This window comes from Salminus brasiliensis, chromosome 19, assembly GCF_030463535.1.
Source record: "Salminus brasiliensis chromosome 19, fSalBra1.hap2, whole genome shotgun sequence".
In the NCBI taxonomy this organism is placed as follows: Eukaryota; Metazoa; Chordata; class Actinopteri; order Characiformes; family Bryconidae; genus Salminus; species Salminus brasiliensis.
Genome location: NC_132896.1, coordinates 1,051,093 through 1,074,053, shown reverse-complemented (window position 1 = coordinate 1,074,053; position 22,961 = coordinate 1,051,093). Strand labels below are relative to the sequence as shown.

The 22,961-nt window shown below is 44.5% G+C and overlaps 1 protein-coding gene across 1 annotated transcript in view; it reads left to right on the top strand.

Moving 5' to 3' along the window:
* lrp5 (low density lipoprotein receptor-related protein 5) overlaps window positions 1-18,375 on the top strand; it is a 64,801-nt gene extending 46,426 nt beyond the window's left edge. The window contains exons 10-24 of the mRNA XM_072664329.1: window positions 263-552; window positions 985-1,211; window positions 3,156-3,340; window positions 3,630-3,953; window positions 5,482-5,678; window positions 5,880-6,085; window positions 8,040-8,230; window positions 9,232-9,441; window positions 10,119-10,244; window positions 10,603-10,839; window positions 11,378-11,488; window positions 11,769-11,999; window positions 12,326-12,462; window positions 12,612-12,709; window positions 12,891-18,375. Of these exons, the coding sequence (XP_072520430.1) occupies window positions 263-552; window positions 985-1,211; window positions 3,156-3,340; window positions 3,630-3,953; window positions 5,482-5,678; window positions 5,880-6,085; window positions 8,040-8,230; window positions 9,232-9,441; window positions 10,119-10,244; window positions 10,603-10,839; window positions 11,378-11,488; window positions 11,769-11,999; window positions 12,326-12,462; window positions 12,612-12,709; window positions 12,891-13,152 (3,032 nt within the window). The 3' untranslated portion in view covers window positions 13,153-18,375. The remainder of the gene's footprint in view (window positions 1-262; window positions 553-984; window positions 1,212-3,155; window positions 3,341-3,629; window positions 3,954-5,481; window positions 5,679-5,879; window positions 6,086-8,039; window positions 8,231-9,231; window positions 9,442-10,118; window positions 10,245-10,602; window positions 10,840-11,377; window positions 11,489-11,768; window positions 12,000-12,325; window positions 12,463-12,611; window positions 12,710-12,890) is intronic.
* Window positions 18,376-22,961: the final 4,586 nt, after the last annotated feature.

Here is a 22,961-nt window from a genome sequence, read left to right as displayed (position 1 = left end):
TAACCTAGATAACGACCCGCTTATTTACGCTACATTAGGAATTATTCGCCACACATGATTAAATAATTTGGGATCTACTATGAATGAATTGGTGTTTACTTTGAATTACTCTGTATCGAGTGTATCGTGTTCATATATATGAATTATTCAGTATCCACTGTGAACTTTCCGGTATCTACTTTAAATGGTTCAGTATGTCCTTTAAAAGCTTTGATCTCCAGTCTGAATTATTCTGTATCTCTTGCACATTATCTGTGTTCAGGCACTAATGGCTGTGCGGACTCTAACGGAGGCTGCAGTCACCTGTGTTTTTTTGGGCCACGGGGTGTGTCTTGTGCGTGTCCGATGGGTCTGGAGCTGCTGAGCGATCTGCGCACCTGCGTCGTTCCTGAGGCCTTCCTGCTCTTCACAAACCGCGCCGACATCCGCAGCATCTCCCTGGGCACCAACAGCAATGACGTGGCCATCCCGCTGACCGGCGTCAAAGAGGCCTCTGCACTGGACTTTGACGTGGCTGAGAACAGAATCTTCTGGACAGACGTCAGCACCAAGGTAAGCGAGGGTCTTCTCCAGTACCGGTGTAGTTACAGAATAGATCGCTTAGGTTGTGTCATTTTTATAACTGTGAGGGACAGTGCACGTAAGGCTTTCGCTCAGCTTACACTTGTGTATTGTGACACAACAATAAATGTGATTTTTAAAAAATTATTATTATTATTAATTCAGTTATTTATTTGATTTTGTCTTTATGCCGTTTAGGACATTTTAACAACAAAAAAAACATAGAAAAGTAAGAGTTAGAAAATGACAAACTTATTACGCTCATCAGGCCAAAATCTTAAGCTTTGGCTTTACTCCACCTTCAGCCTTACACTACTGTAGCTTTAGCAGTGGAGGATAACTGTTGGCCTTACACTAACGTATGGTACTCCGTTGAACTGCTTGCTATCCTGGGTTGTAGCTAACTCTGCTCTTTGGGCTCAGACTATCAGCAGGGCCTTTATGAACGGGAGCGGTGTGGAGGCTGTGATTGAGTTTGGACTGGACTATCCTGAGGGCATGGCCGTGGACTGGATGGGCAGAAACATCTACTGGGCCGACACTGGCACCAACCGGATCGAGGTGGCACGGCTGGACGGACAGTACCGGCAGGTTCTGGTGTGCAAAGACTTGGACAACCCACGCTCGCTCGCCTTAGACCCAGCTAACGGGTGAGACAGTTGATTTTTTAATTTAGTCTGCAGTAGTTTTACTGTGTTTATTATTATTATTATTATTATTATTGTTATTATTATTATTATTATTATTATTATTATTAGCAGTCAGTTTTACTTAATTATAGCTCTAGAAACTTTACAGTAATGTAGCTTTAGCAGTGGAGGATGAGCCACGCTGGTACAGGTAAAGGTGCTTGTATCTGTCACTGCACTCTGTACAGCAAAACGTGTCCTCTGCATTTGACCCATCTGTGGTAGTGAACACACACACACACACACACACACACACACACACACAAACACACTAGTGAATTAGGGGCAGTGAGCACACACACACACACACACACACACACACACACACACACACACACACAGAGCGGTGGGCAACTTCAACTCCAGCACCCAGGGAGCAGAAAGGGTGAAGGGCCTTGCTCAAGGGCCCAACAGCCTGAAGAGCCCGGGTATTGAACCCACAACCCTGTCATCAATAGCCTGGAGCTCTAACCTAATCTATGACTAAGTCTAATCTAAATATCTGTATTTCTATTTTTTACAGTTTAGTAGAAGATCATTTCACTCATAACTACTTTAGTTTTACTTGTTTTAAGAGGGTTTTGTCTACTGCACGTGTCTTACTCCACAGGCAGGTGCTGTTGCTTGTATTTCTCGACAGAAGTTAAATTCTGTTATTTTTAAATAAGCAAAATTATCTGTCAATACATTAAGACACTTGTAGTAGATAAAATCACTCAAACAAGTAAAAATGAGATCATCTTAAAGAGAGAGATTAGACATTTAGACTGCATTTTCAGGATTTCACTGTTTCTAATATATGGAGTATTACTGTTATTAATGTGCAGTAGATCATGGTTACCGTTCATTTAGCTTTAGCTGGGGGAGGATAACTGGAGTTATCCTGTTTACATCCTGTTATGGAGCTAAATCTGTTCCTTGTAAATTACATTAGTTACATTAATTACAATTACCCTTTTTACTCTTACTGCACTTGAGAGTTAAAGTGCTGACCCGTGTTAAAAAATGCAGATCTGATATTTTCTACTTCAGTAACAAACAGGCTGCAGATCTGAGAGAGCACTGCGGTTCCTCTACAGCACCTCTACCGCCCCATTCTTCAGCAGTGTCCCAGCCCTGCTGCTCCTCGGTGTTCCTGCCGTGACATTAGCAGCCATGTGGCGATGCAGGTGTGGGGTGTTTGATGGCGGTAGGGCAGTGGTTATGTAATCACTGTAATGATTCTTAGTTTTAATTTCTAGAAGGTAAACCTCTAACACGCTCATTGGCAGTGGTTCTGCATTGTGGCGTTCCTCTAGGGCACGGTTCTCGGAGTGTGTGTGTGTGTGTGTGTGTGTGTGTGTGTGTGTGTGTGTGTGTGTGTGTGTGTGTGTGTGTGTGTGTGTGTGTGTGTGTGTGCGCGCGCGTGTGTGTGTGTGGTGTAAGGCACGCGTGTGTGAACATGCTGTGGCCTTGGCGTGTGGCTCTGAGAGTGAACTCATGTCCTGCAGGCATTCCTGTGGCTTCTGACGCACTACTGCCTCTACCAGATACAGCCTTAGCCTTTTAGCTTTAGCATCCGACGCAGCCTGTAGTTCTGGAGTTTAACCTTGTGCTGCATTATCATATCTACACTATAAGGACAAAAGTATTGGGACGCCTGCTCATTCCTAGTTGATCCTGCTTCTGTTGGAGTAACTGTCTCTACTGTCCAGAGAAGAAGACTTTCCACTAGATTTTGAAGGAGCATTGGTGTGAGAATTTGATTGCATTCAGCTACAAGAGCGTTGGGCTCGATTATTAAAAACAAAACAAAACTGGATAATATGAATATTAGAGCGCCCCCTACGCTTCCTGTAGTGTATTACAGTCAATTATTGGAAGATAAGGCAGTGTGTAAAGGACCCATGTTTCTTATTTCTGCAGGTATATGTATTGGACGGAGTGGGGGGGTCGGCCACGGATCGCCCGAGCTCACATGGACGGCACCAACATAGTCACTCTCGTGGATAAAGTGGGCAGAGCGAACGGTCTGACCATTGACTACGCTGACCAACGCCTCTACTGGACCGATCTGGACACCTGCATGATCGAGTCCACCAACATGCAGGGTGAGAAACTGAACACTTGTCACCTGTAGCTTTAAGTCCATTACCAGGCCGCAGTAAGCAACACAGTTTTTCTCCAAATATTCAGAAAAATAGTTCAGATAATTTATGCTTCGCCATAAAACTCAAGTATAGGAAATATAAGTACGTTCTAATCAGTAATCTTTGAACTCTGTGAGCTCCAGGTTTTCTTTACCGGACAGGTTTAATAGCCCTCTTACTAAAACCTGGAGTGATGTGTTCCTCTGTCCGCTCTGAACTGCAGTGTTTTTATCCTGTTTTTTCCCTCCAGGCCTGCAGAGGGAGATAGTTGCGGATGATCTTCCCCACCCGTTCGGCCTGACGCAGTACCGCGATTACATCTACTGGACAGACTGGACACTGCGCAGTATCGAGCGTGCAGATAAGCGCAGTGGTCTGAACAGGACAGTGGTGCAGGGACAGCTGGAGTACGTTATGGACATCCTGGTGTTCCACTCATCTCGGCAGGACGGCTCTAATGAGTGTTCACATAGTAACGGGAACTGCGCCCACCTCTGCCTGGCATCCCCGTCTGGGGCACAGTGCCGCTGCGCCTCACACTACACACTCGACCCAAACGGACGAAACTGCAGCTGTGAGTAACAATCACATTTAGAGCGTTATTAATATTCACCATAATGAGACTGTAGCTCCTCCTCCTCAGTGTATATCACAATACCTACATTTAGAGCGTTATTAATATTCACCCTAATGAGAGACTGTAGCTCCGCCTCCTCAGTGTATATCACAGTACCTACATTTAGAGCATTATTAATATTCACCCTAATGAGTGACTGTAGCTCCGCCTCCTCAGTGTATATCACAATACCTACATTTAGAGTTATTAATATTCACCCTAATGAGAGACTGTAGCCCCGCCTCCTCAGTGTATAGCACAATACCTACATTTAGAGCGTTATTAATATTCACCCTAATGAGAGACTGTAGCTCCGCCTCCTCAGTGTATATCACAATACCTACATTTAGAGCGTTATTAATATTCACCCTAATGAGAGACTGTAGCTCCACCTCCTCAGTGTATATCACAGTACCTACATTTAGAGCGTTATTAATATTCACCCTAATGAGAGACTGTAGCTCCGCCTCCTCAGTGTATATCACAATACCTACATTTAGAGCGTTATTAATATTCACCCTAATGAGAGACTGTAGCCCCGCCTCCTCAGTGTATATCACAATACCTACATTTAGAGCGTTATTAATATTCACCCTAATGAGAGACTGTAGCTCCGCCTCCTCAGTGTATATCACAATACCTACATTTAGAGCGTTATTAATATTCACCCTAATGAGAGACTGTAGCTCCGCCTCCTCAGTGTATATCACAATACCTATTATTGGAAATACAGACACTAGACATCTGTGCTAGCAAAGTAGCTGTATGTATTCATTAGAAAGGTTGTCCACAAACATATATGGACATATAGGGCTTATGCAGCTGAGTAGTCACTGCCGGGTATTTTTATAGGCAGTGCTATGAGGAAGACTCAGTTAATACCCTTTATTTTTATACCTTATGAAGAACATGCGCACATTAAAGAGCTTTCAGACAGTTAATCACTCAGTGGGGAGAGTTCTCCAACCCCTGATATGAAGAGAGTGGAGCTGGAGGCTGGAGGCTCGTGGAAGGAGAGGTGTACTGAGGCTGATTGGAGTCATTAGTGTAGCAGAAACACATCAGTTCCCTAACTGCAGTAAAAACCTTCCACATGTGTTTCAGAGGCTTTCTGAGGTTACAGTGAGTCATGGCTGTTTATGGTCCAGGTGAACTTGCTGCACTGGCGGCCCATTAGAAAGTCGTGGCTTTCGGCCACCAGAACCAGTCATTCTACATTTTACATTTGGGTCGGATTAAAGCGATAGTTCGTCCAGATTCTGATTTACAGTTTGTTCTTTATTCCACATGCAGTCCATCAGCGCTGCTGCTACGAGGCTAATGTGGCAAGAAACGGTGATCTCACCACTTAGCATGCAACTGCCTACCTAGAGTATCACACACCCAGTACTTGCACTTACTCTCTCGCTTCACTCTCTCTCTCTCTCTCTCTCTCTCTCTCTCTCTCTCTCTCTCTCTCTCTCTTTCTCTCTCTCTCTCTCTCCAGCTCCCTCCAGTTTTCTGCTTTTCAGTCAGCGGAGCTCCATCAGTCGGATGGTTCTGGGCGAGCAGAGTCCAGACATGATTTTGCCTATTCACGTTCTGAAGAACCTACGGGCCATCAGCTTCGACCCTCTTGAGCGCCTCGTCTACTGGGTGGACGGAAGGCAGAACGTCCGCCGGGCCAGAGATGATGGCTCTCAGGTAACCCACTGTGCTCACCTTTTACCCCTAGAACATTGCAGGTACACCTGAGAAAGTCTTGGCACTAATCCAGCAAATTTAGTCAATAACTGCTCACTCCTCATCCCTATATATATATATATATATATATATATATATATATATATATATATATAATAAAGAACTGTGTGTCTCTTTGTGTGTCTCTGTGTGTGCTGCCAGGCTGCTACAGTTGTGTCTCCCAGTCCCACCCAGCAGGCCAAACAGCCGTATGACCTCAGCCTGGACCCCTTCAGCCGCACCGTGTACTGGACCTGCGAGACCACCAACACCATCAACATCCAGCGGATGGATGGGCAGACTGTGGGGGAGGTGCTGAGAGATGACCTGGACAAACCCCGCGCCATCGTGGTCAACGCAGAGAAAGGGTGAGATCTTTAGAAGTGTGCGTGTGTGCGTGTGTGCGTGTGTGCGTGTGTGCGTGTGTGCGTGTGTGCGTGTGTGCGTGTGTGCGTGTGTGCGTGTGTGCGCACGTGTGTCTATAGAGTAACACACTTCCCGGCCCACTTCACTCTCATGGCCGTGGGATGGTGAGAAGAGAGGGGCGTACATTAATAGTACATATAACAATACGCCCTTCATTAATACTTATAATAATAATAATAATAGTCAGAATAAATACAACAATTTTCCATTTATATACGCTGTACAGACAAAAGTATTGGGACATGATCATTCACTGTTTCTTCTGAAATCAAGGGTTCATCCTGCTTCTGTTGGAGTAACTGTCTCTACTGTCCAGAGAAGAAGTCTTTCTACTAGATTTTGGAGGAGGAGCATTGCTATAAGGATTTGATTGCATTCAGCAAAAAGAGTGTTGGTGAGGTCAGGATATTTAATGATGATCACCACCCCACCTCATCGTCCCCAACTCGTCCCGAAAGTCCCACAGCTCAATGACTAGACAAGCTGTGTGTATGTGTGCATTTGCCAACTGTGTCAGCAATGGGAGCAACTTAAAGTAGCTGAATGCATTTTTTAGAAGAGGTGTCCACAAACATTTGGACATGTAGTGTATCATCTTTCTCAGACTTGCTTTATAATTACAGTTAAAAAGAGGAAGAGTTTGAGGGATGGCTGGTCAGGTCCGTTTTAAGGTAGGGATTAAAGGAGCAGTTCAGTGAAAAATCAGAGGATCATGATTGATCTCAGATCCAGTCGATCAGCCAAGACATACCAAACAATAAGGGAGACGCTAGGCTAACACGGCTAACATATGCTGAAAGAACACGTCAGAGCGCGGCGGCTTCAGTATCAGTGTAATCCCCCCCCCCAACTCACTGAGACAGCGCTTAAACAGGTTCGGCTGTTTTTTGGACCGAGAGACGGCAGAAGAGTCGGAGAGAAATCAGTAACAGATGGAGGGAGTTTTCCCACACAGTTGCTTTAAAGCAGTCAGAAGAAGCTCTGCTTTACTGATACAGACTGAGCGCAGACTAAACATGAGATAGTCAGGCTGTAAAAACAGTCCAGTGAAGAATTAATATCATGCAGGGCTGGGCCAGAAATGTGGATCACAGAATTTTAAGATTTTAAAGGCTTTTGTCAGTTTCACTGTGAATCACAGTATTTTCATTTATTCTTTTGCATAGAAACAATGATGAGTAGTGATGAGTAGGTTAACAGCGGCTTACATTACTACTGATGCACATAATTAACAAACCTGGCATCACTGCGATCTTCAAAAGAGATTCCTAAAGTTTCTGAACTGCACTTTAGAAGGAAAACAGAAACGTGTTTAAAGCTCAGTTTGACGTCAGAAAGCCTTTCGTTTCTTAGGATCTTTTAGGACCGGGCTGCTCAATCCTGGTCCTGGAGATCCTCCACCCTGCAGAGTGTAGCTCCACCCTGAATCTAACACACCTGATCCAGATACTGAAGGCCTCGAGGAGGCACTGAACATTAGAGTCAGCTGTGTTGGATCTGAACTCTTCAGGGTGGTAGATCTCCAGGACCAGGATTGAGCAGCCCTGTTCTAGGACCTCTAACGTCTTCCTCTCCTCCGTAATCACGAGAAGCGAGCAGGTTTCCTTTAAACCAGGCGGACGTGGAAAAGCCCAGTGGTCCTTCAGGAGTGTTTGCGTGCCAGCCTGCTGTCGTTATCCGTGGACCACAGGAGGACATTTAAACGCTGTACCGAATGAACAGTCAGGCCGCCCAGCAGACTGTGCTAGTATAATGATTAATACTGATTGAATCCAGAACCCTGTGTTTTTAACCCTGTCCGTTTCTGGGGATCTGCTGACACGGTCATTCAGAACAGGTGTAAACCGTCTGAGAGCAGCATGTGATCCTCTCTGGCTCTCTGTTTGTGTTCTGCAGGTACATGTACTTCACCACGCTACAGGACCGCTCGGCTAAGATCGAGGGGGCATCTCTGGACGGGACGGAGAGGGAGTCGCTCTTCACGACCGGTTTGATCCGACCCGTGGCGCTTGCACTCGACAACAAGCTGGGCAAGTTGTTCTGGGTGGACGCCGACCTCAAACGCATCGAGAGCAGCGACCTATCCGGTGAGTTACAGTCGGGACACTTCCCAGATCAATACACACAGGATTTGGGGTCATTTTGCTGCAGGACTGAAGGGACTGAGGGTGGTCAGCTGTGTTTGGGGGGCAGGTTGTGGGATCAGTGTGTAGCTGAGCTGTGTTTGGGGGGCAGGTTGTGGGATCAGTGTGTAGCTGAACTGTGTTTGGGGGCCAGGTTGTGGGATCAGTGTTTTGCTGGTGTTGGACTCTCCGGAGCCGTCTGGCTGCTCCAGCCGGAACGCTCTGTTTCAGCTATGTTGCCAATCAAAACCTGCGTTATTTATCTGGCAGGCTGATCGTAATCAGACGTGATTGCGGAACAGTGTGTGAAAAGAACGTCAGCAGAGACTGATTTCTGATCCATAACCTCAACAGCAAGATTTTAATCTCCCTCCCAAACACACATCGCCAGTCAAAATTACAGAGACTAAACAAATACGGGAGGGAGAGAGGTTTCATCATCACGCTCACTTACTCACAGCAGGATTGGATCTCAGAAATGAAAAATCACTGATTGATTAGACCGTGAAGGAGAGTAAACTCCCTCAGAGCGCTGTGGGTTCGGAATGGCTGAGTTGGACTGCGATTGTCTGTACGTTACCGTCCCTAAAGGGAAATTAGTCTTTAGTGAAATCATCAGGGCCTAAAAGAAAAAATTAAACTGCCATCATTAGTATCATAAGTATGTCCTCTTCTCAGAGCTGACTGTTAATAACCACTTTAATAGCATTATAATGAATAATTATCTAACAATTATTTAAGATATTAATTAATTAGATGTCTTTTTTTATATATAAATGGGTGCTGTACGTAGGTGTGGCTTAAAGCAGAAAATAGGGTAAGCGACTAAGTGGGTGTGGCTTAAATGAGGTTGAGGTGCTGTGAATGGGTGTGACGTGAGGTTTGAGGTGCGGGTCAGCGGGCGTGACTTAAACAAAATTTAAAATTCTCTCTCTCTCTCTCTCTCCTCTCTCGTTCTTACCCAGGAGCAAATCGGATTGTCCTGCAGGACTCCAACATCCTGCAGCCGATTGGTCTGACCGTTCTGGGTGATCACCTGTACTGGATTGACAAACAGCAGCAGATGATCGAGCGAGTGGACAAGCGCTCAGGGGACAAACGGACACGAATCCAGGGACGGATCCAGTACCTGACCGGCATCCATGCCGTGGAGTACATGGAGCCCGAGGAGTTCGGTACGATCTCTACTAATAATGTTTAGCGTATTTTTACATATTATTTGATATTGATTGGTATTGATTATTGTTCTATACAATTCCTCAAGCTCAGATTATCAGTACTTTGACGCTTGAAGAAAAAATACATGACCATGTGTTTTCATAGAGCCCAAGAGAAAAGATTATATCATATGCAAACGTTCAAATCACATGATTTTGAAAGCGACAGCCGCTTCCTCTACAGAGACACACTTCTGGACATTTTCATAAACTACTTTTAATTTACTAAATTTACCAGCAAAATTGAGATGTGGCATCTAGAAATATGTTTTGTTTGTTTCTAGTCTGTTAAATTCAGAAAAGAAAATTAAATTGTGTTTATGTATGTATTCAGTTATTTACACTTAAATAAATAAATAAATAAATAAATAGAATAGGTATAATGAGTAAAAGCAAACATCACCACCTAGTGTACCAAAGCTGTAACTATTTAGCTATTTTAAGCTCAACACTTTGCCCCTGGATTGAGGAAACGGTATGTTTAATGTCTTTAATGTATTGGTTTAAAATTCCTTAACATCAACCAGAATTCAATAATTAGAATGTAATAATTATCATTTTGTCATCCAGGTGTGGCTGTGATTGGAATTCTGATGCACAGTGTGATGATCTTCTTTCTGCAACTCTCTCCCCAGCATCTCACCCCTGTTCCCGTGACAACGGTGGCTGCTCTCACATCTGCATCGCCAAGGGTGATGGGACGCCCCGCTGTTCGTGCCCCATGCACCTGGTGCTGCTGCAGAACCTGCTCAGCTGTGGAGGTTTGAGTCACATGACCAATGAAACACACTGTTTCAGTTTTTCTGTTACTGCAGGAATACAATATAAGCCATATCGCCCCCTACACTTCCTACAGTGTATTACAATCTGTCAAAATGACAGTGGGGACCATATGATTATTCTGTGTACAGTACTAATAAAACGCAGTTTATCTCATCACTCAACTAATAAGCATTAATAATGCCTAGAAAACAAGGGATGTGTGTGTGTGTGTGTGTGTGTATTGATATTTGATGAAAGTATTATTTCCAGCTGCTGTATTAGCCGCGTGACTGTGTATGTTCTGTCTGTGGCTTTAAACACACACCTGTTCTAAAATTAACTCCCTCTCCCCCTTAGAGCCACCCACCTGCTCCAGTGAGCAGTTTACCTGCGCCACAGGTGAGATCGACTGCATCCCCATGGCGTGGCGCTGCGACGGCATCGCTGAGTGTGCTGACCACAGTGACGAGATGAACTGCCCCGTGTGCTCTGACCTGCAGTTCCAGTGTGATAAGGGCCAGTGTGTGGACGCTCAGCTGCGCTGCAACGGCGAGCCAGACTGCGCAGACGGCTCTGATGAACAGGACTGCGACAGTACGGTCACACTTGCCCACACACATGCACACAGAGGTCACACTGTTACACTTAGCTTTAGACAGTGTTGTGGCTCTTTCTGAGGATTGTGGATGAAAATATAGCTAGAGATCATGCTTCGTCTGGTGAGCTTTTATAGATAAATATTTATAGATTTTATAGCTTTTATTTCTAAACCTATGGCCTGTCTAATGGCAGGCGTGGGCTAGAGGGGTATAAAGCCCCCAGCATATAGCTGTGGAGCAGTGGAAGAACAGTGGAAGAACTCTGGAATGATAGTGGAGCTCCATCCAGTACTTTTGGGATGAGTTGGGGAGTTGGGGATGATGAGGTGGGGTGGTGATCATCATCCAACATCCTGACCTCACTAACGCTTTTTAAAAAAAATACCCTTGATTTCAGAAAAGGCAGTGAATTAGCAGGTGTCCCAATACTTTTGTCCATGTAGTGTCTTTTGGCGTTTTGGAGGCTTGTTTAGCGTATCTTCTGCTGCACTAATATCTTTTATTATTTGTCTTCTGATCTGTCCTTCATCCAGCCATCTGCATGCCCAACCAGTTCCGCTGCAGCAATAATAAGTGCATCCTGAAGAAGCAGCAGTGCGACTTATATTCCGACTGTATGGACGGATCAGATGAGCTTTTCTGTGGTGAGCGCAACGGTCGCCAGCATTCTCCATCACACTTTATATATCAACACATTCTCCACCCAGACACCTTCAGTCTCCACCCAGACACCTTCATTTACCTTCAGTCTCCACCCAGACACCTTAATTCTTCTTCTTCAGCATTTTCCATCAAACATCATCACTTTCCGTCACGCAAACTCCATTCTCAAACTAAAAACCCGCAGTATTTTTATTTACTATATTATTTCTATTCTATTATTGGTCATTTTAGTTGATTGATGTCTTGCTGGTCACTCCTCAGATTTCCCGCCCTCCACAAACGATCAGCGGCACACAAACACCATCGGCCCCGTCATCGGCATCATCCTGTCTGTGTTTGTTTTGGGTGGGATGTGCTTTGTGTGCCAGCGTGTGGTGTGTCGACGCTACAAAGGTCAGAACGGAGGATTCCCTCATGATTACATCAGTGGGACCCCCCACGTCCCCCTTAACTTCATCGCCCCAACCAACTCCCAGCACGGCACTTTCACAGGTACGACAAAGACCCTCACACACCAGTGTGTAGGGTCCCACTCCACCCAAACATACAGACATCTGGTTGTTTTGGTGTGAGAATTACTGTGCTATCAGTTTTAATAATCAGAATGCAATTCCGGCAATTATTTATTATTCTCTGTCTGCACTTGTTTGTTTGTGTTGTACTTGTGTTTTGTATGCACTGTCTATGTTGCACCATGGTCCTAGAGGAACGTTGTACTCTGTATGTAGTTGAAATGACAATAAAACCCACTTGACTTGACTTGACTTGACTTGACTTGACTTGACAATTGTGTGTGTGTGTGTGTGTGTGTGTTGCAGGTTGTGGGAAGTCTATGATGAGTTCAATGAGTCTGATGGGCAGCAGCAGCAGCGGAGCTCCACTGTATGACCGTAATCATGTGACCGGAGCGTCATCCAGCAGCTCCTCGAGCACTAAAGCTAACTTCTACCCACAGGTGTTTATTCCTCCTTCACCACTGTGGGATGGTTGACATGTGGGGTCTACTGCACATACGATTAAAGCCTTTGAAGGATTTTCTTGCCTAAAATGAAGGAGAACCGTCTGTTATTAGGTGAAATGAACATTTGCTGTGTCTGTGTGTAGATCCTGAACCCTCCTCCATCTCCAGCGACAGACCGTTCACTCTACAACACTGAAATGTTCTACTCTTCAAACAGCCCCTCCACCACGCGGTCGTACAGGTGTGTGACACACACACACACACACACACACACACACACACACACACACTTAAATGTTTTGTTTTTCAAAGTAGAACCCAAATTAAAGTTTACAATACTTTTTTGTCTACTATGAATAATTTAATATTTAATGTGGATTCTCCCCCCCCCCCTCATACCTTTCCTTCATCACTCGCTATAGGCTGTATGTGATGCGTGGCGCGGCCCCGCCCACCACTCCCTGCAGCACAGACGTGTGTGACAGTGACTACACCACCAGCCGCTGGAAAAGCAACAAATACTACATGGACCTGAACTCAGACTCTGACCCGTACCCGCCCCCACCCACGCCCCGCAGCCAGTATATGTCTGCAGAGGAAAGCTGCCCCCCCTCCCCTTCTACAGAGCGCAGTTATTTCCACCTGTGCCCTCCGCCCCCCTCGCCCTGCACGGACTCATCCTGACCCCGCCTACACTCTCCCTGCAAAGACTCATCCTGACCCCGACCCTGACCCCGTCCCGGACTCCTCAGCGGCCGAATTATACTTCTGTAGTGTCCATACCCTGCACACGGTCATTCCTACAGACTGCAGTAACCCACAGGAGATGACTTTCATTGATTTAACATAACGGAAGAAATGCTGCACAGATGGACCTTCAGATGATGGCGGGCAGCAGAGAGAGGGCAGAGTAGTTGGCTGATTGATCAGATGATAGTCGATAGGTTAATTGGATATAGAAATATGGCTAGTTGCAGCACTAATGGACAGCCAGAGCCACCATGCTGCAGAGTAACCGGCTCCAGAACAGAATTCCATGTCTGCAAGTCTGAGGATGTGTTGCCTGCCAGCATACTTGTATATGTGGACTAGGGGGCGCTGCTGCGTTTGGGCCTTGTCCCAAATCCAACGATACCACATACACTTTCTTCACTCCTCAACCAATCAGGTTCACCTGGTGTAAGAACAGCGAATCTACGCAAAAGTATAAATCGGCCTTCATACAAGATCAAAGCCAAGAAAGGAGAGATACCACATGCATTTCCATACACAACACGAACAAGCCAAGGATTCTGTGGTGAGACAAATTCCAAGAATCAGATCAAGTGTACAGCGCTCATTGCATGGCTGTTTGAAGTCTTGTTGTACAGCTTTTATGCATGAAACATAATCGTTTCTGATTTTCTATGCTTTCCCTTCGGCTCGTCTAACCACTATAAGTGAAGCATTATGTGAACAGCAAGTGGATTTTCATTTTGTCTTTCAGCGTCACTTAGAAAATAATATGAGACAAAACCTTTGACTTCATGCCTTTCTCCAGGCTCCGCCCACAAACATGTTCTTTCGTAGCTGCTGTCAGACTGTGAACGCTGTTAAAAATCCCATTGAACCCTAATGAGAGACTGTAGCTCCTCCTCCTCAGTGTATATCACAATACCTACATTTAGAGCGTTATTAATATTCACCCTAATGAGACTGTAGCTCCGCCTCCTCAGTGTATATCACAATACCTACATTTAGAGCGTTATTAATATTCACCCTAATGAGAGACTGTAGCTCCGCCTCCTCAGTGTATATCACAATACCTACATTTAGAGCGTTATTAATATTCACCCTAATGAGAGACTGTAGCTCCGCCTCCTCAGTGTATATCACAATACCTACATTTAGAGCGTTATTAATATTCACCCTAATGAGAGACTGTAGCTCCGCCTCCTCAGTGTATATCACAATACCTACATTTAGAGCGTTATTAATATTCACCCTAATGAGAGACTGTAGCTCCTCCTCCTCAGTGTATATCACAATACCTACATTTAGAGCTTTATTTATATTTAGTTTCTCATTAAGGTTCATTTTTGGGATTTTTAAGCTTTTGGTAAAGCTTAATCCAACATCACAACAGTAATTACTGTAAAACATATTTGTGGGCGGAGCCTATAGAGGGGAAACTGGTCAGAGAAAGACATTTTAAATACTTTATATACAAAAAACTATGAAATACTATTATACAAAACCAAAAAAATTGCCAAACAATTTAGAGCAGAGATATTGTATATATGTATAATTAAGTAATTAATTATTTGTCATTATGTGTCCTGTCAATTGTTTTGTATGTGAATACGAAACGGTTCCAAGCTAAATGTTTGGCTAGTTTTAAGCAAAATGTTTGGCTAGTTCTGTTTACCAAAAGTGTGTTTGCTGCTATTGTACATAATCCTTTACTCTGAACCTAAACAATGACAAAAGAAAACAGCCAGCAGAATCAAGTCTCTATGTGTATATAAATATATACATGTACAGACCTTTTATATATAAATATATATAAAATAAAACTGACCATAGGTTGATTGTGAAATCATACTGATACTGATTCATGTTTTTAATTGTAATGTTATTAATCTCATAGCAGGATTTCAGCTTTCAGACGTGTACACGTGTATACGTGACGAGTCGTATCTGAATATTCGTGTGAAGCGCCGTTCATCTGAAGGAGCCTATATGAGTTAAAGTGTACGTGACTGCAGGCCAAACGTTCGGAGGCAGCACTAACCATGTGCTAAATAGAAAAATACAGTTTTTGGGCTTGGGGTTTGGTGTGAAACACTCGGTTCTACATAAGCTTCCCCAGTCAGAGCTGGAGTTCTACAGTGGAGGTTCTAGATAATCTCCCCCAGTCAGAGCTGGAGTTCTACAGTGAAGGTTCTAGATAAGCTCCCCCAGTCAGAGCTGGAGTTCTACAGTGGAGGTTCTAGATAAGCTCCCCCAGTCAGAGCTGGAGTTCTACAGTGGAGGTTCTAGATAACCTTCCCCAGTCAGAGCTGGAGTTCTACAGTGGAGGTTCTAGATAAGCTCCTCCAGTCAGAGCTGTGGTTCTACAGTGGAGGTGAAGGGAAGCAGACGTCTGAAGCTCTACTAAAAGCTCCTCACAGAAAGTTCTTCACCTAATGGTGATGAAGACGCTGCCTGATGCCTGAGACACGGTTCTACCAGAGTTCTGAGAAGAGTTCGGCTCTAGAACCTGCTTTTAAAACCAGATCATTAAAATGGTGGAGGGATACATGCTGCAGGGTGTAGTGCAGCTACAGAACGTAGTCCCTAAAGAAAACTGCATTAGTTCAGATTCTCTATTCTCTATTTTACCTTCATCATCATCATCATCATCATCATTCCATATAAAACTCAGAAGACTCATGAAGCTTCACTGGTGGGTTTGGATAGGAGATCAATTATGGGCTGTATCTGTGTTGTCATGGCGACCGACACCTGCTTCCATTCAGTACAGAGATCAGAGTGGGTCAGTGTCTCTTCAGTGAAGCTCAGTTTCTCACCCAACCCTCCGACTCTGACTGAACTCAGCTCTCACTCAAAGTTGCGGAGATAATTTTACACAGTGTAGTCCCTCGGTGGACAGACTACAGTAGACACAGAGCCCTGCAGTACCAGTGGAATATTGGCAGTAAACCTGTGACCTGACTGACCCTTAAATCTCCATTACTGTGGCTGAACATGTTCTCTGAGCCTGAGAAACAAACCTTGGCTTTAAAGCGGGTTTTGAATGGTTTAATTCATCATTAAATTCAGCGTTTGGGTCAGAATGACCTATGATGCACAAACATTCACCCTAACTTTAAACCAGGGCCCAACGTTAGCCCATGAGGACCCTTTGAAGACCCCGCCCCTCAACCAATCAGACAAGCTAATATTTTTAAAATAATCTTTATCACTTCTTTTATATTTAAATTGTATTTTAGTAATAAACTCAACGTGTCCTCTGTTTGGATTTTGGACTCTCGGCCACCACAAAGATCAAGCCGTGCTTTATGTTCCCGTGTTGTACTAAAGTTAGGTCTTGGACAAGAATGGGTTCATGGAAATCTTTTTACTTTTAATGAGTGTTTGCCTCCACGTTTTTGGCCTGGTGTGTGTGTGTGTGTGTGTGTGTGTGTGTGTGTGTGTGTGTGTGTGTGTGTGTGTGTGTGTGTGTGTGTGTGTGTGTGTGTGTGTGTGATACCGAGCTGTGAGCCAGCAGTGTTTCTGGCATTAAAGCACATACTGTTCAAACTCTGCCATAAAAGGCTCCGGCCTGCTCTCCGCGAGTGGCGATCACAGACGTTGCCAAAATCTCCAGCGATGACCTTAGGAGACCTGTTGGACTTTGATTTTTTGTTTTAGGTTAAACTAAGCTAAATTTCAGTGTTTTTTGTTTTAGTGCTCTGCCTGTCGGCCCTTCTGTCCACAGATTTGTGTCTGTTTTCACAGACGGCAGAGTATTTCTTATTTTATTTTTTATTATTAATTGCTGTTTATCCCCTCTTGTGTAAATCCAGGTAGCTGATTGAATGCAGATGTTCCCTCTAGCTCAGCGTAGTACCCGTGCCTAATTTGTTGGGATTGTCTTTGTTTCAGAGTTGAGCACTTAGAGAAAATGTGTCCTCGCAGATTTTGCTGATTAGGTTTAGTCCTGAGGGACGTTCTGCAGACGCACATAGTCGGAGCAGTTCAGTCGAGGCTTAAACGCGTTTAACGTTTGGTTTACTTTAGTCATGCAGTGTCAGAAACCACGTAATCCAGTCTGTTAGACATTACTGAGCTCCTCCACACCCTCTGAGCAGAGTGTGTAATAATTTAGGCCTGCAGTTAGCACCAGGCTAATTGGTGGGCTATAAGCTTTCATTAATTGTTAGCTACATTAGCCTCGTACCTAATGTAAAAGCGTAAGCAACAGTATCCGGGCTGACCGACTGTGGTGAAGTGAAGTGGTGAGTTTTCGCCAAACTATTGCTTTAATCTCCATTTGAGCTGATTAACATCCACACACCACCATGTAGACACAGCGCAGAAACGTTTCACAGACCAGATTAAACCAGCTGAACAGTCGGACTTGTCTAACTGTGTGGGGAACACCAGCCAGAGTAAAGCTTGTCCGCTAGCAGAAGAGCCAAGACCTCTACTGGACGTTCAACCTGATCCCCATCTGCTGCATCTGTGGCCTGAGATTGATTCCCACTTTCTCCTGAACTTAAATATCGCCAGAAGACCTTCCAACCCACAGCACGCTTATAATGGAGGTCTATGGGCAGTAGCTGAAACAAGTGCCCACTGACTTCTACTGTAAGTGTGTTTTGAGTGGATGAGGTTTATTTATTTATTTGTTTATTTTGGAGAGTGAGGTCATCCTAATTGAAGTCAGTACATCAAATATTGCTCATTCTGAGGTTGTTGGGAGACTATTATAAAGTCTTTTTCTTATAAGTTCAGTAGATAAAATCACCCAAAACAACTTCAACTATCTTAAAATAGCCTGATAATATCCTCACTACAGTCTGAAAATGAGAAATATTCTGTATATTTACTGATTCTCAGATGATTTCATGATCAGGATGGTATTTGTTCAGTAAAGCTATCCAGATCAATTCTTGCCCCTTTTCACATCCCCCTGGAGCTCATAGCTGTAGATGTTCATCCAAACCTGCTCCACTTCTGCAACATGGCAACAAGGCTGTCTAAATAAGCCCTGAATGTGACTGAAATAAGGTTTTGTTGACCGTTTAGTGTCCCGGTCAGCAGCTGTCTGTGAAGCCTACACACTTTCATTTCTGTACAGATGCCTCGTGTAGTGCACACTTGTGATCATTTCTGTAACAAAAGCATTTTTATATATAATAAAGGTTCTGTTTTAAGGAATGGCCTTTTCTCTTTCATTTCCTCTCAGATCTTCTGTGAGTTTAAAAACTAATTAAGGTGAAGACCAATCAGCCAGAACATTCAAACACCAGGTGAATAACATTCATCATCACCTTTGAAAGGGTGGATCTACATATCAGGCAGTGATGAAGGTGATGAAGCAGGACGAATGGACAGGACTTAAAGGATCTGCTGCTAATGTTAGTCTTGGTGCCAGAGACCACAGCAGGACACCTTCAGAGGCCTTGTGGAGTCCATGCTTCAATGGGTCAGAGCTGTTTTGATGAACATAAAGTGAGGACGTTACACAATGTTAGGTAGATGTTTTTAATGTTATGGCTGTTTGGTGTATTTGTATATGTACATACTGCTCTGTGGTGTTGTACAGTGTGCTGCTGCCCTCTTGTGTCCATGTTCACCTACCGGGCCAAAACGGTACATCACATGCTCATGAGATTCATGAATGTTCTTCAGCACTTTGGGGTATTACAAGTCTGGCTTTCCTGAAGAGCGGGCCTACTGAGCCGGTGAGCCGCTCTCTGTATGTCTGGGATTTGACTGATTGGTTGTGGCCATCCTGACTGGACGAATTCCATAACTAGGAGTTCTGCATCTGCAGCTGAATCAGTTTTGAAAGCTGAGTTTTCCCACCGTGACCGGGAGGTGAGCTGTTCTGCTTGCTCCTTCAGGTAAGCTCTGCTAAGGGCATCTGCAAGGTGCAATTCCTGTCCTCGGGAGCTTCTGGAGCAACGTCTTGAGCACGTTTTCCAGTGGTTTGTGATCGGTCTCGACTCGACCTTGAGCCATGTTCCTCAGATGACTGATCCCAGGCCTTCAGAGCTTGCAGTCTTTGTTAAGCTGGTAGAATCTCAGTAGAGGGGCATTGCTGATGACTGACTTCAGCCTTTCGGTCGTTCTGCTGTGATGACTCTCCGTGCTGTGCTGTCTCACCTGCGAGAAGCTTTCTGAGTGCTGCACTTATTACTGACAATTCCCAAAAACTCTCAGGAGGCAGCCTTGGGCTGAGATTTTGGCGTGTCCACTTTTGCGGAGACCGTCTTGGTCTTCCAGTCGTCTTCACTCAGGACTGTGTTCCAATGTTTCTCACCTCTGTCATCCAAACCTTGCCCTGTCTAGCAGCTGTTTCAGTGTCTCCTCATTCACCCCACCCCAAAATCTCCTCCCTGATACTGACAACACCAGCCGACTCCTTCCCTTTCAGGGCCGGCCCAGTGTTTTCAGGGTTTCGCTCCATTGGTAATTTTGTGGGTTCTGTTCCTCATGCCGCCTGGTTTGGTATCATTGGTGTAAATGGAGCCTCTAAACATTCCAGGAAGCTCTTCTTCTTCTTCTGCAATTTCATGCGCACATGATTTTCAAGCCTGCATTTGACTGATCCAGTGGTCAACATAAAACATGAAGCTCACGTTTGCAAAAAGGTGACCACCAACATGCAGTGCATTATGGGTCACCACATAATCAATCGGACCACAGACAGGTGTGGTCAGGTACTTCTAATTAAGGACCTTATCTTCACTTAACCTTAACTAAAAAATACGTCCATCTCAGAATTATGACATTATGACCGTAATAAGTCAATATTATGAGTTATAAGCTCCTTATTTTTAGATACACGTGTGTTTCTGATAAATCAATATTAGAGGGTATAAGGTCTTTGATTTGAGGTAATAAGTCAATGTTATCATCGTTCAGTTATTAAGTCTTTATTTGGAGGTAGACTTATTTGTGGTACTGGGTCAGTGTCCGGGTTCGGGTTCTCGTGTCTAGTCGGGTTCAGTAGCGGGGTCTAGCCTGAGCGGAGGGGGGCTTTATTGTCTCCAGGGGAACAGAGGGTCTCGGGAGCGAAACACTTCAAACAAGGTGGCTTTAATCACCAGGCTGCTTTCATCTGTGGCTCCTTCTTCCCACGCCTTCCTCATCTCGGCCATCTCCTGTTTCACCTTCCTCTGCAGCTTCGAGCCCCTGGTATCCAAGAGGCACTTGTACCTCTCCTCCAACAGCTGCACCACCTGTCTCTTCTTTATTCTGCGAAACATCCCCACAATAGGCTCTGCTCTCCGCCTGTGGACGGAACAGTAGTGAGGAGCTGGTCGCCTGCAGTCCCCTTTTATAGGCGCCTCAAGTGACGTCATAGATACACGTCAAAGAACGTCATAATTAAACCTCAACCGCGCGCGCGGTCAGTATTGCAGTTTTTCACTGGGACGTTTTTTTAATATGGAGAATGTCGTCCGGGTGTGTGTCAGACACTAGAGGGCGCTCCTGAGCGAGTTTCGAAATGAGCAGGTTAATATGGAGGGTCTCTACCGCCCCGGCCCCTTTACTGCAGAAGAGACCAACAGCCAGGCAGGGTTTCTCGGGTTTCTCAGCGAAACACATCATTCTACTCTCCAAAATGAAAGGAAGTCTCAGTACCTCCAGTCTCCCTGAACCGGTTCTGCTCTGACCCACACTCACCACTTTCATTTGGGCCACGGTGCCACAGAATGACAGGCCAAATCTACCTGGAGTACCTGGAGTACCTGACCTGTAGCTTACAGGATATTCTCTATTAATACTGCTCTCAGCTCTCAGTGCTGGCTGGGTGTATTTATACTGTGCCACACAGGTGGGTCTGGTCAGTGTTGATTACCGCTGGGGATTCTGGGGCTTGGAGTTCTTTGCTCCAACCCCACCAGCTTTCATACTTTGCTGGCTGGGCCCCCTGCTGGTGGCTGACGGTCTCAGAATAATGTCTCTTTCTGAAAATGATCTTGTATCTTAAAATAAAGAAATTCCCTAAGAAATCAAGAAAGCAAAATAAAGTTTTGTCAGAAGTGATAAAATATATATATATCTATATTCTTGACTTTCTGAATTGGTATCTCAACATAATGACGTGTTTCTCAAGACTTTTAGTCTGCAACCTACTTACTTCTGTGTTGAAATAATTTGACATATTGAGGATCTCATAGTAATGGAATTTTATCAAAATCTCCAACAAATCTAAAAAATGTCTCAAAATATCAAATTAATGCCTTCAAATATTGACATGTCCACTTGCTATATGGTTTATTTTAAAATGGTATCTTATTTTCTCTAAATTCTTTATTGGCATTTCAAAATAATTGACATTTTGGCTTAGTGTCACAAATAATTGAGTAATTTACTGACTGCTTCACTTCCAACCACAGCATAATGCCTAATATTGTGTAAATAATTCCAGTATGTTCTCAGTATGACTTGAGGATCTTGAAATAATGACGTGACTAATTTCTGAGAATTTGGCTTATTATTTTTCAGATGTTTTGATCACTCTTACACACCAGACGTTATTACTTAGAGAAAGAAGCGCTGTTTGCTGTTTTGCTGTTTGCAGATGCAGAAGTGTGTTGGTGGAGTCTGTGTGTCCCTCATTCTGTGCGCTGTCCTCTCAGAGACTCTGGGCATGGTGAGAGCGGTATGTATGAACTTCACTTTCCATTAAAACACCCGAAGTCACGTGAAGTGAGTTTTAGCTGCTACTAAATGTTCTTCCTGAAGTTTGGAGCTGAAGCTGAAGTGGATAGACAGACAGTCAGACAGACAGTCAGACAGACAGACAGACAGACAGATAGGTAGGTAGACAGATCGTTGGATTAGATAGCAGTCTTAAATAGAAGACCCTCTTAACTCCAGTGGCCCTGGTCAGACTGTACATTTGATGGAAGTCTGTGAAAATCAAGAGCAGAGGGTATTCGCTTTGATTGGAACAGACAACAAATTACACTAAATGTCCAAATGTTTGTGGACACCCCTTCCAATCAACACATTCAGCTACTTTAAGTTGTTAAGCACCCATTGCTGACACAGATGTGCAAATGCACACACAGCTTGTCAACTTCCTGTAGAGAAGAAGTACTGCCAATAGAATAGGACTCTCTGAAGCAGATCAATATCATGACCCTATTGGCACCATGCTGCCTAATGCCTGGCGTGGGCTAGAGGGGTATAAAGCCCCCCAGCATTGAGCTGTGGAGCAGTGGAAGAGCTGTGCTCTCTGGAATGATGGTGGACCTCCATCCAGTACTTTTGGGATGAGGTGGGGTGAAGATCATCATCAAACATCCTGACCTGATCACTAAAGCCACTCTTGTCGCTGAATACAATCAAATCCTCACAGCAATGCTCCTCCAAAATCTAGTAGAAAGTCTTCTTCTCTGGAGAGACAGTTACTCCAACAGAAGCAGGATCAACTCTTTTAAGAGCCTTGATTTCAGAAGAAGCAGGTGTCCCAATACTTTTGTCCAAATAGTGTATGTCAGGCAGTGAGTAACAGTCAGTTCTTGAAGGTGATGAAGGTGCAGAAGCAGGAAAAATGCCCACTTTGACAAGAACCAGACTGTGATGTTCTAGATAGACGACTGGGTCAGAACATCTCCAGAACATCAGGAAGCAGGTCTTGTGGGGTGTTCCTCCCGGTATGCCGTGGTCAGTACCTAAAAGGAAGGACAGCTAGTGGACCAGTAACAGGGACCCAAGGCTCACTGATGCTCATGGAGGTCCCGCCCACCTCACAACTTACAGGACTTAAAGGATCCGCTGCT